Below are 17,012 nucleotides of genomic sequence, written 5' to 3'. Positions count from 1 at the left end.
TGCCAATCACCAGCTCTTCATAGCTCTGCAGCCTTCTGAATCATCAGACTAGTTTCCACAGAGGAAATGTTCAAGCTTAATGCAATATTTGATACAGATTTATTGCTCTACTTGCTCAGTCATTTTGAATGCAATGGCCATACAGTATACATGCTCACTCAATGATGTCTACCACCCCCCACTGACTAGTACAGTGAAGCCATCATTGCTCACACATGCACATTCCAGTCCACTCTCCTTCACTGCCAGCTTACACTGATGTTGTGTACACTATTCTCGTTATATTAACTATGATTGGACTTTTCCCGGACAGACCTTATATACTGTATAGGATTGTTTGAGAGTTTTTCTGCTAGTATTGTTAGCAAAATTATGTGAGTGGTTCTCACACTGAAACCTTTGTTCTGGGTCATTTTAATAGCCTTGTACAAAATCACAAATTAACTTGACTGCAGTAATCTTTTTCAGTCACACAGAAATGTTCTCTTTCCTTTTAAATCAATTCTGCATGTTCTAGAGGCTTCGCTCTTGAAATGGCTTAGTATTTGTTCCCAGTATTTGTCATCCATTGACAATTGCTGGAAAGGAGTATGATGACGATTGCTGTGGTTTCCTGTAATTCCCTTATGTGTGAGTGTTGAGAGCACAGGTGAGGAGCACGCCACTAGTAAAGTCTGGTTCTTGTTCTCAAAGGCAACCATGGGCTTTAAAAAGCAGTCTGTCCATCTGCCTTTTACCACATCATAGTCAAGATCACTGAACTACTCTCTGCCTCCAAATGGGCCACTTGATGGGTCTCAGTGGTATTTCTTACAATGCAAGGTTCCCCAAAACAGGCCAGCTCAATGTGGACCTTGGCTGTTGGTGCTCAATGAGCTGCATGTTTCAGTCCAGGAAAGTCAAGACTCTGATGACTTTCCCCGCCTTCAGGGATTTGCAGCTGTGCTTTGTGGAATTTTCCCAGCAACTATTTCTAAAAAATTCTACTTCTATTCATTTTAGTGGTACTTTATCTGTAGATTTATTATTAATACAATTCTGTCGTTTTCCAGTGAGGGCAAGATAATTGTTACTGTAGAGAAAGTAGTGGAATTACTATTTCAGTCATAGCCTTTTGACTTTGGTAATTTAAATATTTTATGCTATTTAAAAAGCTTAATTCCTTGAAGGAAAGTACTCCGAAGACAGCAGGTAAGTCTGTGCACGTCTTTGCTGTGGGAATTCAGAAGGATGCATTGCCATCCACAGCTGATGCTTCTCCCTGGCGAGGATCTAGGGCATCTGTCTCCACTCACTTCGTCAGCTTTCTCAGTGCATGCTGACGCTCCGGTCACGAGGCGGTGCCGACTGTGGATACTGGGTTATCCGGGAAACGTGACGGCCGTGTTGTCATGCATCCTTCACTTCCAAAAGGCACCGAGGTGTCACATGCCTGCAGAATGTTTGGACCTATCTTTCTATGGCAGTAAAAATGCACACGATTCCTGCACATTTATTTTGGTAGCAGTTACACCTAAGATGTTAGCTACCATTTATTGAGGGCCTGCTGTGTGCCAGCCCCTGGGCAGCACTGTGCATGCACTGGGCGCCAACTTCGTGACGTGCCATGTCATCTAAGGTGGACATCACCATTCCCACTCTGCACACAGAAATCCCTGAGGCTGAGGGACTTTCCTGATTAGCAAGTCAGGTGATAAGCAGCAGCCTGTGGGTTGGCATGCTCGTCTGTATGACTGCAGAACTCACATTCTTTTCCCTGCATGGGACACTGCTTCCCTGAAGTGAAAGCTCACTGGCTTGCCCTTAATTCTCAAAACTTGGAAAGGAACCTTGAAGCTGTACCATATTTAAGAGTGCTATAATCTTTTTTCTTTTGCTCATTTCTGCCTCTCTGTTTTCACAGAAGGTTGTGGTAGAGGATGCCTTTTGATGTGTTCAGCTAGCCTTAGGGAATACACTTGCTTGAGATTGCTGTAATTTTTATCACTTAACATTAGCTTCAACTTCAGTAGAAGGTAGTATTTAAAAGCATGGGCTCTACAGTAAATCTTGATTTACATTCCAGCTCCAACACTTACCAAATCTTTGCCATTAATTTAACCTCACTGTGTCTCTGCTGAGACAAAGTACATTTAAGTCATTCCTCAAAGGCTTTTGAGTGAAGAGGGAATGAAATAACCCACATAAAGCATAGAGACAAGGATGTAGAAAGCTACTGAATATTAACTGCTCTCACCCCCGTCATCATCAGTACTATCATCTGAAGGTTACCAGTCTCACTGAAAGAGGGTTGCTATGTTAACATTAGCAGTAACTAGAAGAGAGACAAGCCCATCAGCTAAAAGGCTTGGAGAACATAAAAATAAAACTACCACACCACCCACCAATCCCACTTCTGGGCATTTATTTGAAGTAAACAAAACACTAACTTGGAAAGTTAAAGCACCCCGTGTTCATTGCAATGTTATCTACAATCGCCAAAACATGAATGCAGCCCATCAGCAGGTGGGTGGCTAAGGACGATGTGTTACATACAGGGTGGGGCAAAAGTAGGTTTACAGTTGTTTGTAGGGAAAACAGTGCAGTGTTCATGAATAATAATACAAGAGTCAACTCTGTGTTGTGCATACTCACAACTGTGAACCTACTTTTGCCTTACCCTGTGTATACAAACAGAATAGTATTTAGCAAGTAAAAAAAAATGAAACCCTGCCACCAGTGACATGTATGATCTAGAGGGTATTATGCTAATGAATTAAATTAGACAGAGACGTACTGTATGATTTCACTTACATGTAGAATGTAAAACAACATAGTAAAGGAACAAACAAAACTAAACCCAAACAAACCCATGGAAACAAAACAGACAGCGAATTAGTTGCCAGAGGAGAGAGAGGTGGGGAATGTGTGAAAAAGGTGAAGGGGAGCAATAGGTACAAACTTTCCGTTATACATAAGTCATGGGGATATAATATACAGCATAAGAAATGTAGTCAATAATAGAATAGCTTTGTACAGAACCAGGTGGTTACTAGACATATTATAGTGACCATATCATCGGGTATATACATGTAGAATCACTATTTTGTATACCTGAAACTAAAGTAATATTTATGTCAACCATACTTTAAAAATTGCATTAGAAGTTTCCAGGTTATTTTGGATATTTTTAAAAAACATTTTGTGTAATTCATGAATATAAAAATAGCTTAGATGGAATAATCAGATGAAAAGTTTCAATGAAGTTAACTGAAGTAAAATGAAAGTAAGTGACAAGCGGAGCAAACTGAGAGACCTGTTCAGCAGATCACGTGGTCTCTGAGTTTGAGAGCCCTGTTCCTTTCCGCGGGAGGTGTGCAAAGCCATGCAGCTTTTATTAAATGTCTCATTGTCCGTCTGTTTACCCACATCTTTGGTGCGGAGCACACCAAACTGTGGTTGCATTGGCAGGTTTCCACTTGCTGCCCAGGAGATACTAAGATCAGTGAGTGCTAGCCAGGAACAAACTTGCACCAAATTGAAGAGCTGCGGTGAAATGTGTTCTAGACTCCTGGTTTTACGATAAACATGCATCAGGTCTGTCTGAGCAGGGGCAACAAGGGGCGGGTAAGTACTTCCACCTTCTGTGTGCTCTGGGTTTCTTAAAAAACCGAACCGGAATGAACCTAGGTTCAGCAGTTGTCACAAATGTACCACTCGGGGTGGGGGGGGACACAGAGACTGGGGGAGGCGATACACGTGTGGGGGTATGGGGTATGTGGGAAATCTCTGTACTTGCTGTGATGCTAAAGCTACTCTGAAAAACAAAGGGTTTTTTTTTTAAAAGTGGAAGACATTGGACTGGAAATTAAGTTGTAATTTTAGTATTGGGGAAGCAACTTGATTTTAAAAGAATAATTAACAGGTTTATGTAACTCTTTATTTAACCTGCTTATATAATGCATGTAACACCTTGAAGGTATATGGCATCTGTTTACAAGTTATTGTGAAAGAATATGAAGATAACCAGCTTGTGAAGAACAAGTACAAAAACTTTCGGTGCAAATTATCTTAAAGAAAACCTTATGAAAAGAATTTTTATTACTGAAGATGTTGCCAAATTAAGTTTGACAGGTTCCCCACTGACGAGTCATAGCTTCAATTTAATAAACAAGAGCTCTCTGATTAATCCATTTGATGTTTCTAGTTTAAAAGTCGAGTACTTTAATATTTTTAAAAGTTTTATCCTGCTGGAGTTGTGATTTTTTATCATTCAAAGTTGAAGCCCAAGGCAGTTAGTTTACTGCCTACCCCTGTGTGTGAATGATTGCCGAGTGACAGATTAATCAGAGAGAGCACAGAAAAAGTTTTTGTAGTATTTATTTATTTTTTTAGAGAGAGGGGAAGGAGGGGAGAAAGAGAGGGAGAGAAACATCAGTGTGAGAGAGAAACATCCATCCCGTTGCCTCTTCACACACACCCCAGACTGGGGACCGAACCTGCAACCCAGGCATGTGCCCTGACCAGAGTGGAACTGGCAACCTTTTGCTTTGTGGGACGCTGCCCAACCCAACTGAGCCACACAGGTCAGGGCTGCAGAAAAGTGTAACTGGCTACAATGTTCAGCACCTTGTGCTGGGATGGAGTGGGCTGAGGGTAGAAGGGGTGAAATACAGAGTGAAGGTGAGCTGGTCCCCACCTTCAAGGAGCACCCAATCTAACTGGACTCCAAGACTAGGTATGGGACTAGGTATGGTAAGTTTGAAAACAGTCTTCCTTATACCTGCCAATATTAAAAATATTGTATCGAAGGGCTTAGACATTTCATTAAAAATAATGAATGTTTACATGTGTGGTTCTGTAACGTCTGAAAATAATATAATAAATAATAATATAAGAATAAGCTGTTTCACGTACTCACAACTGTAAAGCTACCTTTGCCCCGGCCCGTATAAGACTGCTCAAGCTTGTAGAAAAGCATTTGACTTCTTCGTTATCATTCTGGAGGTTAAATGAAAATAGCTCATTTTTTGAAGCTAGTTACATTTATAGTAATGCGTATCAGTTGGTAGTTTAATAAATTATGCTAAGATTTGAAAAATAGGTACATTTGTGGTAATAAAAATATTCATTTACTCACTATTTCTCAGTAATTGTTTTTTTTCTCTTTTTTTTATTGTTGTTCAAGTACAATTGTCCCCATTTTCCCCCATCACCACTCCCCACCACCCCAGCCATCCCCACCTCCCCTTCCTGATCCCACCCCCCTTGCTTTTGTCCATGGGTCCTTTATACATGTTCCTGAAAACCCTTCCCCCTTCTCCCCCGATTATCCGCCCCCCCCACCTCCCCTCTGTCAGTTTGTTCTTAGTTTTAATATCTTTGGTTATATTTCTCAGTAACTGTTTTTATGACTCTCTCTGCTTTGGCAAGTCAACAGACTTTGGGGTTTGTCCTTTTTACTTAGCTTGAATGTGTACTATATTTGAAATGATTAAGCTTCTAACTTTGCTTCTGTAATATAAACTATATTGTAAAATCAGGCAGAGAAGAAACTGATAATTATGTTCTTTACGACAGGTACAGGGGTGTGTAATTTATAGATTTTGTCCTGGTTTGTTTGGTCTCTAACCCTTCTGATCCACAAAATCCTAGCAACATTTTAAGTATCCCCTGGTAACTACTGAAACAAAACTCTTCTTATCACACTTTAAATGGCCTAATTGATTTCCATGTCTGTGGCTTGGTTCAGAAATTAGGGGATTTAGTTTCCTTCCCCTGGCTAAGTTCCTGAATTAATCATTTATTTTCTGCTTACATAGTTGTTGATGTCAAATTCCTTTTCAAGTTCTGCTCTTCTTACCATATTTATTCTTTGGGGACAAGGGAGAGGGTGGGGTACAGAGGCAATGTATGTGTATTTCACTGCCTGGCAACCTAGGAGTATAAGGATAAAGTAAGGTCCTTAAAGAGGAACTCAGACCAAAGATATTTGACTGGGAAAATTAAAGTAAAAACAGTAGCCACATGGAACAATATTAATGCTTGTGTTTACAATTTTTGTTCAGCATTTGGTCTTTTGTATAATGGCCCCTCTCTAGAATGTAAACATCATAGGAGGAAATCTCTTGTCTATTTTGTTCTTTGACACCCTGTAATCAGCACCTGGCACAGTACAGATGCCCAGCAGTGATTTGTTGGTTAGTTGAACCAGCATGTGAATGAATGAATGAATGAATGAATGAAGACTCATTTCACTGGCAGTTTGTGGTCTCCTATATTTTATTTACTTCACTGAATTTTTTGGTTGATACTATGTTAAAAAGTGAGGGAAGAGTGGATACTAAAATGCGTAGTTTCTAAATGATTCTAATTCTTACCATTTAAAAATGCTATCATGGAAACTTTCTTTCCCTGTAGCAATGTGTCTCAAATTATGCAGTTATCTGTCTATTATGGGCGAGGTGAAAGCATTTCTATCTGTACAGTAGAGTGACACCCAGATATCTTGGCTGCTTGTGGTTCAACTTACGCATTTGAAAAATACTTTTATGGCTTTTTTTAGTTTCGTGGGATATACATTTAGAGAAGTTTTGCTCAGATGTATTTGAAGAGTATATGAGACAAGCTTTGTTTTCCTCTTATAGGTTTGTATTATGTATCAGGATAGTTTGGGGTCACTAATAGGTTTATATAACTTAGCTTAAGGTAGATTAAATAGTTTTAAAGAAATTTTAAAATGTTTTCGTTTTTTGCCCTGGCTGGCGTAGCTCAGTGAATTGAGGGAGGGCTGCAAACCAAAGAGTTGCTGGTTCAGTTCCCAGTCAGGGCACATGCCTGGGTTGCAGGCCAGTTCCCAGCAGGGGACTCACGAGAGGCAACCATACATTGATGTTTCTCTCCCTCTCTCCTTCCCCTCTGAAGATAAATAAATAAAATCTTTAAAAAAATGTTTTAGTTTTGTAAACAATGCTCTTCCTCAAAAGAAGCGTTATGAGAAAGAGAATAGCTTGCATGCAAGTCAGAATTTTCCGTTTTAATAATAAACACAAAATTTTGATAGTAATTCTACTGGAACAGTGGTTCTAAAATTTTTGGTTTCAGGGACCCTTCATACTCTCAAAAATTATTGAGCTTTGTTTACATAAGTTATGTGTATCCATATTTACTGGGTTAGAAATTAAAATGGATAGAATTTTCGAATATTTCTTAATTTCTTTAAAAGTAGAAATAGACTATCATATGTCAGCCTAAATAACATTTTTATTTTAAAGTGTATTTCCAAAACAAGTTTTAGTGAGAAAAACGGTATTGTTCTTTGCTAAGCCAGACATCTCTTTGATGTCTGGCTTAGTAGAAAACTGGATTCTTACATCTGCTTCTGCTTTGTATGTTTCAATACAGCATGTTAATGTGTTCTCTGGAAAACTCCACCCTATACTAGTGAGGGAACGTGAGCAAGAAAGGCAGACATTACCCTGGTGTTACACGGATGGAGCCTCCATCTCACAGGCCCTGAAAGGGCCTTGGGTCATCCTCGGGGAACCACTGCTCCAGAGTCTGTGGGCTCGGAGGGCAAATAGATAGCAGTGGGGAGGGGCCTTGCTTGTTCTTTTATATTATCTCTATGTTGTATTTGAATGTTTTATAATGAGCATAATCCTTTTGTCGTTTCTTAGATTTTTTATTGGTTTTTAGAAGGAAAGAAGGGAAGGGAGAGAGAGGAAGAAAAGGTCAATGTGAGAAATATCACTTAGCTGTCCTGGCTGAGCACTGAACCCGTGACCTTTGGGTTTACAGGACGACACCCCAACCAACTGAGCCACACCAGCCAGGGCCATATTGTTATTTTTAATTACTGTGTGGTATTTCCTTATAAGTTTGTACCATTCTTATTAGATATTAAAATATCTATATATTAGATATTTTTACTACAATAAATAATGGTTTGGTAAACATATCTGTTCTTACATATTTGCATAAGTATCTGACTATTTCCTTAGGGTGACAACTTAGCTGTGGAATTCCTGGGTTTATGAGGCATCTACTGGTTTCCCAAAATTTTTTTAATAAAATTGAAAATTCCTCTTCAGATAGACCATACCCAATTTATACTTCCTTTCCCCCAACCCTAATCCATTCTTGAATCTAATGGTTTAAAAAATAATTATTATTTTGCTTTTCATTACTTTGAATACATGAGGTTGAGGTGAACGTCTTTTCAGATGTTCTCTGCGAGTTCCCTGTCCGTGTGCTTTGCCTGTTTCCTGTTGGAGTGTCGTCTTACCGATCAGTGAATATCCAGATCAATGAAGACTCCGTATAGTCTTTGTGAAGGACATCTTCTGTTTATTGCACTTGATGAAATGTTTTCTTCTCTGTGCATTTAAGAATTTTTCTAAGATACTATAATTATAACGTTATAATAATTAATTGCCTCATAAGGATTATAAGAAACTCTTGAAGCTAAATGGTATTAAGGCTCTGGGCTTTTTGATTAGAATTTTCTTTCTGTATAGTGCCATTGGAGAGGTGAGCCAATATCCTTATGTAAGGCTGTGTCAACATAGTAGATGTACCATTCTCATGAAGTTATAATTTTTCTTTAATTTGTGCGATCTCTGACTCCTTCCCTAAGACGGAGACCAGCATTGCAGGAGCAGTTGGGCAGCCAGTCGGTAAGAGGGGACGGCAAACCCAGTTCCGGCTGAGATTTTCCAGACTGCTGCAGCTGCCCGTGTCCTCCTCAGGAGCCCACCGTCTCTAGCACAGCCCACCGTTTTTACTGTGATCTGTGTGCCCTCACCCCACGCCCATCCACGTGAGAAATGGCGGTCTAACTCAGCTTGTCTTTCCATCTATCCAGAGTATCCACATACTGGAGAGGACCGCTTCCTCTGGCACCGAGCCCTCTGTCAGTCGGCAGTTGCTAGAACCGGAGCCAGTGCCCCTCTCCAAGGTCAGTGATGGAACGTGGTGCTCTCTCAGATGGCATGAGGCCAGCCCTGGGCTGGTTGAGTTACAAATCACTCTTAACTCCTGCCTCCCCTAGGGTAGCTGAGGCGCCCCCTGTAGGGCTGCTCCTGTACTTCTTTCTGCCTGCAGCCTGCAGGGTCTCTCTGCCTCCTGTACAGAGGGAAGACATAAAAGTGTATTTGCTGGGATTTTCAGGGTTACATACAGAAGTCCAGCGTTTGCCTTATAGAGGAAAAGGGGCAAAAGAAACTATTGTCATTCCCTGTTGGAGAGATAAGGAAATATTTCTGTACCAAACTAATAGGAAAAATAACTGAGTCCAGGAATAATAAGAACAGCTACCATGCTTGCCTGCACACTGCATACCAGGCACGATCCTCAGTGCTGAAATATATGATCCCATTTAATGGAATCCTCTGGGCAGCCTTATGCAGTGTAGGTGTTTATTATGTTTTATAAATATGGAGGCTGAGAATTCATAACTTGCCCAAAGTCAAATACGGGCTGCTAAGGAGCAGAGCAGGGATGCAGACTGAGGCCTGTTGAGGCTGTACCCCAGCAGCAGTGGCCACCCAGCAGGGCTGCTGCACGTGCAGCCTTCCGGGCTCCTGACAGCTGGCCTTCCTTGCAGTGAGCTGATGAGAACACTGCAGATTATTAAGACTTAAGACTTTTTCCATCTCACGGAAGCCAGTGTTCCCTCCCCATCAGCCTTCTCTCCCTACGACTAGGCAAATATCTGAGTTCACTCTTGTCTAAGATGCAAAATCATAAAGAAAAGTCAAGGAGATGTCATCCTGTTCATTTCCACTTCTAGCCCGACTACCTGAGATTTTCAGTGGGCCGGCTCCCCTAGGGAGAAACTCAGAAAACAGAATGCCTGGGGATTTTGCCATCAAATATAAAAATAGCACTTTATTTGCAAAACAGTTTAACTTTCAAGGATGTATAACTGACCCGTCCACTTTACTTGTCCTTTATTAAACAAAATCCTTGAAGAAAAGAACTCTCTACTACCCTGGTAGTATGGAGTATGTGCACTGTACCTTTTTATATTTGAAGCTATTACAAGTTATTAGGTTTATTCTATCAGATAGGAATAGACTGCTCGACTAAGGAAAGGGGGAGTTATTAAATCATAAAAAATTTAAAAGTGATCTGCTTTCTATTTGAACAGCAAGTAAAGAATGTCTACTTGGTCAATATAGCTAGTGAAACATCAGTTTTTTCTTGTAGGCAGCTAGAGGAGAGAGAAGAGGAGAAATAAATACAGGGGCAACACAAAGGGCAGCTAACATTGGTTGAACACCCACCTCAATGAGCCAGGCACTGGGTTAGTTCATATATTCCCTCAGTTGGGCAGCTTTCAACTCGATGGAGTGAGTACTGATAACACCCTCATTTTATTGATAAGGAAACAGAGACTTGGAGTAGTTGTCCATCGTCAGATAGCTGGGACTTGTGTGACAGAGCCGGGGGGGCGGGGGGGGAAGAGACCGTGATAGCGAGAGGTATGCAGAGAAAGAAGGCTTGGAGAATGATACACAGAAACAGAAAGGAGAGGTGCTGGTAGTAAAACAAGAAATAGGGAGCAATACGCACACAAGGTTTGCTCTAGCTCCTTCCCTCCCACAAGCTGCCTCTCCAGCCCCTTTAGAATCTCACTTGGTAGCCCAGCTACATCCACCCGCACATGGTTCCCTTCAGTGGCCATGTGCCTTCCTCCACAGCTGGGTGTCTGTTCCCTGCTCCCCTCCCCCTCCCTTCCCTGACCCAGCGAAACCGCCAACTCTTCTTTCAAATTAGGCTCACAGGAACCCTTTTTCAAATGCTCATCCCCTCCCTACCCAACGCATCCTCAGCCCCAGAGCACCTCATGTAGCCTGTGCTGTAGTTAGCACATTAATTTATTTGTTTCACATTCTTTCTCATGTCAGGTTCTCTAGAAGGACATCCTGACATCATACTGAATGTGCTTTGCCCAGGGAAGGTCATTTGCCCAGGGAACGTGCTCAGGGGCACGGGGTGAGGGGCCTGGGCAGGTGTGGGGCTAAGCAAGGGCTTTCAGCGGGAGTCCAGGGGCAGCCTGATCCTGAGGAGCTTGGAGGCATGAATTGTACCACAGAGTTGGTCTCACCCTGAGGCAAGGAGGACTTCTTGTTCCCTCAGCCCTTTGTACCCTTGTGTTCTTCCGTCACTGAGAGCCATGGGGGGGAGACTGCAGCATAATTTCCCAGGCAGGGGGCCCCAGCTTGGCGAAAACACAGTTGCCCGTTAGCCTTAGCAGTTCCCAGTGCTCACAGCCGCTGGGGCCTGGGGCCTCTGGCCTGACCCAGGATCTGGGTAGGGCACCAATGCATCCACTTCCATTACTCCTTTGTGCTGTGGTCCGTGTGGATCTCGCTGTAGGACTAATACTCCTTGTGTTTTTGTGTTAATAGATATCACATTTTGGGAGGTCCCATGCAATCAGAGGGTCCCATCTAATCCAGATACCATAGCATCTCACCCACCTGTAGGCTCTTTGAGAGAAGTTGGGTGTCCTGCACACTGGTTGACGGTGGAAGATGGTTGACGGTTGATGATTGTTAGAAATGCACATTGTCCTGTCTCAGATTTTGTGCAGAAGCTTCGGTACTCTCACTGCCTAAAGCATTTTCCCACACGCCCACCCACCCGCACATGCACGCACAAAGACTATGACGTCGAGAAAGGAAAAGTCTCTGGGTTGTTTTTTTTTCATATGAACAGACTAGGGTTGTTATTAGGTTACTTCCTGTGTTTAGTTATTATTATTAGATCAAAAGGAGTACTGAGACCTCCATATAGCAAAAATATTTATATATCTGACTAGAGTCAAGTACAGACATGATCACATTAGGCTTTTGGCTCTGTTTCTATTATAAGTAAACTAATGGAAATTGAAGAGTTTTAAGCAGAAAATGAATATCAATTGAAATCATGAAAAAAATTCTTCAATCTTCAGAGAGTAATTTTAGCTTTCTTAAGATAGACCTGGTCTGTCAGAAATCATCTTACAGACCGTGTTTGTATCGTTACCATTGGCATTTATAGTTCAAACAGGGAGAATGTTGTTTGCTCTGGCTTTACCCTCGCCTCTTTGTCCGTGTGACAGCTGACTAAACTGCAGGAACTACACGAGGATTCTTCTCCGTTTCTTTCGCTGTGTTTAGTAATTCTGCATCAGAGCAAATGGAATTACTCGTTCAGAGCTACATTCCTTACAATTAAATACAATTTTACTTTTTGCCTCTTCTGCCTTATCCCTCGTTTCCTCTTCAGTTAAACTCTGAGAGCAGGAAAAAAAATGACAAGCTGTTATTTCAGTCTGAGCTTAATTAGAAAAGTATCAAAACACATTTGTACTTATTAAATGTTTCCAATTTCATAAGAAATTCAGAATATTCATCATATACACACACAGACAGAGAAAAATCAAAGATGAACACTAGCCTTAAAATAAAGTAAGATCCAGCCAATAATAAAAATGCTATTCTTTTAGAGGTGCTGTCCGTAGCTGGGACTACCAAAAACAGAACTGCCGTTAAGTACAGCTGATATCTAACAACAGTGGGGACTCTAATGAATATATTTACACATTTATGGAGAGTTAGTCTTCTGGTTTCTTGGTTATATCAGACTTTTAAAAAGAAGTCCATCATCTTTATGGAATCAAAAGTCATCATTTTTATTTACCTTTTTAGTGAGAGTAGAAAGCCAAAGATGCTGTACTTTGTATAAAACCTGTTTTTCTCTATTGTTTTAATATTATTCATCAGCTGTATTCACTTGTTGGATTGCAGCTCACTGTTAAAACATGAGACCCCTAAAGCATCCCCCTTTGTGTTCTGGACGATCATGAGACCTGAACCAGTATTGTCCAAAAACCTGGTCTACAGCCTGAAATTGTCTCATTAGAAACAATTTTTAATTATCTAATTAACAGCTTTGAACAGATCTCTTGCAGTTTCTGACAACATTATCAAGCAGGAAATCACTTTTGGTGGGTTGTTTTCCTGTATAAGGGGAAATTTACAGACCTTCTCTTTGTTTAAAAGAACAGTTTTAGTAATATATAACTTTACAGGTCTTTTAAGAGTTCTTAATGTTGCCAAATAGAAACTGGTAAGTGGGTTTCTGTGAGGTATGTAGTTCATTTGCTCATCTGAGCAAAAAGTGGTGATACACATGTGCGATGGACTGTTACTTGGCCATAAAAAAAGAATGAAATCTTACCATTTGTGACATTATGGATGGACCTAGAGGGTATTATGCTAGGTGAAATGAGTCAGGCAGAGAAGGACTAATACCGTATGATTTCACTCCTATATGGAATCTAAAGAACAAAATAAACGAATAAACAAAATTGAAACAGACTCACAGACAGAGAACAGACTGATGGTTGCCAGAGGGGAACGGATTTGGTGGACTGAGTGAGAAAGGTGAAGAGATTAAGAAGTACAGGTTGTTATGTACAGCCCATGAACACAGACAACAATGTGGGGATTGACTTTGGGCCAGGGAGCAGGTGGGTCTGGGTAGAGGTGGGGAGAGGGGAAAAAAGAGCAACTCTAACAGCCTAAACAATAATTTTTTTTTAAAAGTACAAATGGTAGTTTCAAAGTAGTCACAGGGATATAAAGTACAATGTAGAGAATACAGTCAAGAATTTGCAGTAACTATGTGTGGTGCCAGGTGGGCACTGGAAATACCAGGGGAACATTCTATAAGGTACATGATTGTCTAACCACTACACGGCACACCTGAAACTCATACGAAATAATGTTGAATGTAAAAAAATCATTTTGGAAATATGCTGCACATGATTACATTAATCCCACAATTTTTCCTCAAACTAAATTTTTATGAAGGTTATCAAATAAAAAGGACTGTCTTATTTACAAAAAATACACAAAGCTACAGCATGATCGCTGGGCAAAAATGACTCCACATGCCTGAGGTCTAGAGCATGAGTGCCAGCCCCCCGGGGACTTTGGAGCTGCGCCCCAGGAAATGACCCAGCCCAGAGGTGGGGAGACCCAGGGTGTTGCCGAGGGCCAGGCAGCTACCACGGGCATCCTTCTCTCAGGGCAGGTGCAGTGCCGCCAGAGCTCACGGGCTTTCCCAAAACACTGGAGACCTGGACTTGCAAAGTCTGAAAGCTTCCAATTTATAATGTTGACAACTCATTAAAAAATTGTAAACACCGCAAACAAAATACATCTTATAGAAGGGGAAACTGTGATTGCGTCCATTTTTTTAGCAGAGGAAGATGACAGTGTGAGCTCCAGCATCCCAGATACCTGGCCTTGCCGTCTGGTGCTTTTCCCACGGGCTGCCGTGGCAAAGGGAGGGGGTCTCAGGAGGAGTGTCTTGGAAAGCATGGACTTCTTGGTGTGTGTCTGGCCAGCAGGAGGTTTTATGTGCACTCTGAAATGCACACAGTCTCGCTGTGGAGAAGCAGGTACCCACAGAGCCGCTCTTCAGTTTAATAGGTTATGAAGCGCTCAGACCACTGCAGCCTCTCCATTTCTACACAGAAAGCGAGGTCCATGCACTAATTGAACAACTGCCGTCAAAACAGTCTTGTTTCAAACTTTAAAGTGCCTCCGTGCCCACAGGTTAAGTGTCTGGAAAAATGCATTTTAAACTTTCTGAGTACAGGCACTTGAAATTTCATCCTTCCCCCACTTCTCCCTCCATCTCGTGTCTGATGGCCTCACAGACTTCCAGGTCTACCTGGAAGCTCTGACTTCAGATATAAGTGCTTGGCTGAATCTGATGTTAGAATTTGCTTCAGAATGTTCTTCATACTTCATACTGCTGGGTTCAGTGCTACTTCAAGTGCAACTTCTACTTTAAGAATCTATTTTAAGTACATCGTCAGGCACCGAGAAAGTGATTTGTTTTTTGTCTTTTTTTGCAGGAAGCTGACAGTTGGGAAATTATAGAAGGGCTGAAAATAGGTCAAACCAATGTCCAGAGACCAGACAAACATGAAGGCTTTATGCTGAAGAAAAGAAAATGGCCTTTAAAAGGCTGGCACAAGGTAACATTTCCATCATACCCATCTTCAGATCACCCGTGTAAATGGAGGCTCTTATTTGGTGTCATTAGGTGGGAAGCCAAGGATGTGGTTGTATGTGGGAAGCTAATTTTCAAGGCCTTATTTTAATTATTTAGGCTGCATTCAACCTGTGATACCTGTTTAAGTCAGATCTACAATATCAGTATGGGGGGGGATTTATTGTTTAAATATTTTAAAGTAAATTGTTTTTATATTTAAAATCCAGTTTATATATATTATTGTCTACTCTGCTTTTTTACTTGAATTAATAATTAATGTGTTCTCATTAAATATTCTTCTAAATAGGAAATTTTTTAAATTCATGCATGTATTCCACTGGGTGGATTTTCTGAACGAATTCTCTGCCATTATGAACCCATTCCTATTGCTGGATATGTAGGATATGTCTGATTTATACTGTCATGATGCGATGGACATTTATATGCATGAATTTCTGTTTAATTCACTGGGATAAATTCCTAGAATTACTGTTACCAGTGCAAACAAAAGGCAGAAATTCACTGATCTTGGTTGTTACTCTATAAACTCTATGGTCTATTCTTCTCTTCCCTACCCCGCATGCTTTTTCCATCTTCCAGTGTCAGTTATGGAGAAAATATCTGGCACTTCCTTGTTGCAGTGACCCAAGTAGCAAGAGGTCTGTGATGCTGAGGACGAAGCTGTCCTCCATTTCCAGTGTCAGCCCTTTGACAGACCGCCAGCATCTGCTCTGAAATCACCCAGAGAACAGGCTCATCTACTTGCCACATCTGATGGATTCATCTGAGGGCAGATGGATGGATTGGCCCTAGTGGCTGAGTGGTGGCTGCCCATCGGCCCACAGTAGGCAGGATACGGATTGTAACATCCTTGAGGAAATGTATTTTTTGCACTTTAAGGGAAAGACTTAAAAATCAACTGATGGGAATGTTGCCCAGTCCTCTATCTCTGAAGGTGGAATAAAAGCATGTCAAAGGGGTTGCAACTCCTTTTCCTTCTCATTTGCCAGAACCCTTGGTGGTCCCCTCTGAACCCCTGTCATTACCCCCAACTCCAGGAGCCTCTCTCCACCCTCACTCTTCCTTGGGTTTTGGCCAGCTGGCCACTCCTTCCTAGCAGCACTTTTTGACTTTTGTTCTGGCCTTGCCACTGTGCAGTTCCTTGAGTCAATGGCCTTGCTAATTGCTCTTTCCTTGTGACCATCCTGTAGGTTATCCCTGCTAAAATTTTTTAATAGATAGAAACAGAAAAACGGGGGGAAAAAGTCGAAGACAAATTTGATTTAAATTACAAACTGGTTTATCACTCTCAGTACACGTGTCAGCAAAACTGACTGCGGCTCAGCAGCACCTCTCTCGGGACCTTGCCTTAGAATGTTTTGCTACATAAATACTAGGGGGTTCTCCCTTGCATTACCTTTCCTCCTGGTCTCTAGTGCCCTCAGATATTTATTCAAGTTTGATTGAAGAAATATCTGATTGACCAAGTTACAGGAACTGAGTCATCAAGCTGTTTCCAGCTGTACAAATTCTTTCTTCTGATGCTCACTTGTTGCCCCCCAGAACTTAAAACAGAGGGGGTCTCAGTGGCCTTCTGTGAGTTCTGTGCATAGTGTTCCTGGGCCCTACTCCTTGCTGCCTCAGCATTTACGAGTTTCCACAGCCCTTTGAAACTTCCTGCAGAGTCATTGTCCAGCAACAGAAAGACTCCCTGCATCTGTAGAGACCAGAGGAAGGCACTGGACCCATTGTTTGGTTGGGTCCTGGGAGCTGTTTATTCTTTTGTCAAGTGCCCACGGAAAGGAAATCAGCAGCTGAGCGTTCCTAAGTGTGTGTGGAGCTACAATGGCTCCATTCATTTGAACTGCACCAGGAGTACCCTGAAGAAGACAAAAGTTGCCCTCAATCTCTCTATTTCTCTCTCTCTCTCTCTCTCTCTCTCTCTCTCTCTCTCTCTCTCTCTCTCTCAT

General features: G+C 41.6%; 1 protein-coding gene across 7 annotated transcripts in view; it reads left to right on the top strand.

The window, feature by feature from the left end:
• Nucleotides 1-17,012, top strand: part of OSBPL6 (oxysterol binding protein like 6) — a 197,277-nt gene that overhangs the window by 123,007 nt on the left and 57,258 nt on the right. For 6 of the 7 annotated variants that reach the window (XM_037044372.1, XM_037044374.1, XM_037044373.1 and 3 more), the window contains exons 4-5: nt 8,846-8,938; nt 14,903-15,025. In XM_037044372.1, coding sequence (XP_036900267.1) covers nt 8,846-8,938; nt 14,903-15,025 — 216 coding nt within the window. Of the gene's footprint in view, nt 1-3,346; nt 3,607-8,845; nt 8,939-14,902; nt 15,026-17,012 lie in introns of those variants that run through there. The other variant, XM_037044375.1, reaches the window with a different exon arrangement.

This window comes from Sturnira hondurensis, unplaced genomic scaffold, assembly GCF_014824575.4.
Source record: "Sturnira hondurensis isolate 20B ecotype Veracruz unplaced genomic scaffold, ASM1482457v3 Scaffold0004136, whole genome shotgun sequence".
Classification (NCBI taxonomy): domain Eukaryota; kingdom Metazoa; phylum Chordata; class Mammalia; order Chiroptera; family Phyllostomidae; genus Sturnira; species Sturnira hondurensis.
Note: the sequence above shows the minus strand (reverse complement) of the source record. Positions and strands in the feature narration are given on the sequence as shown.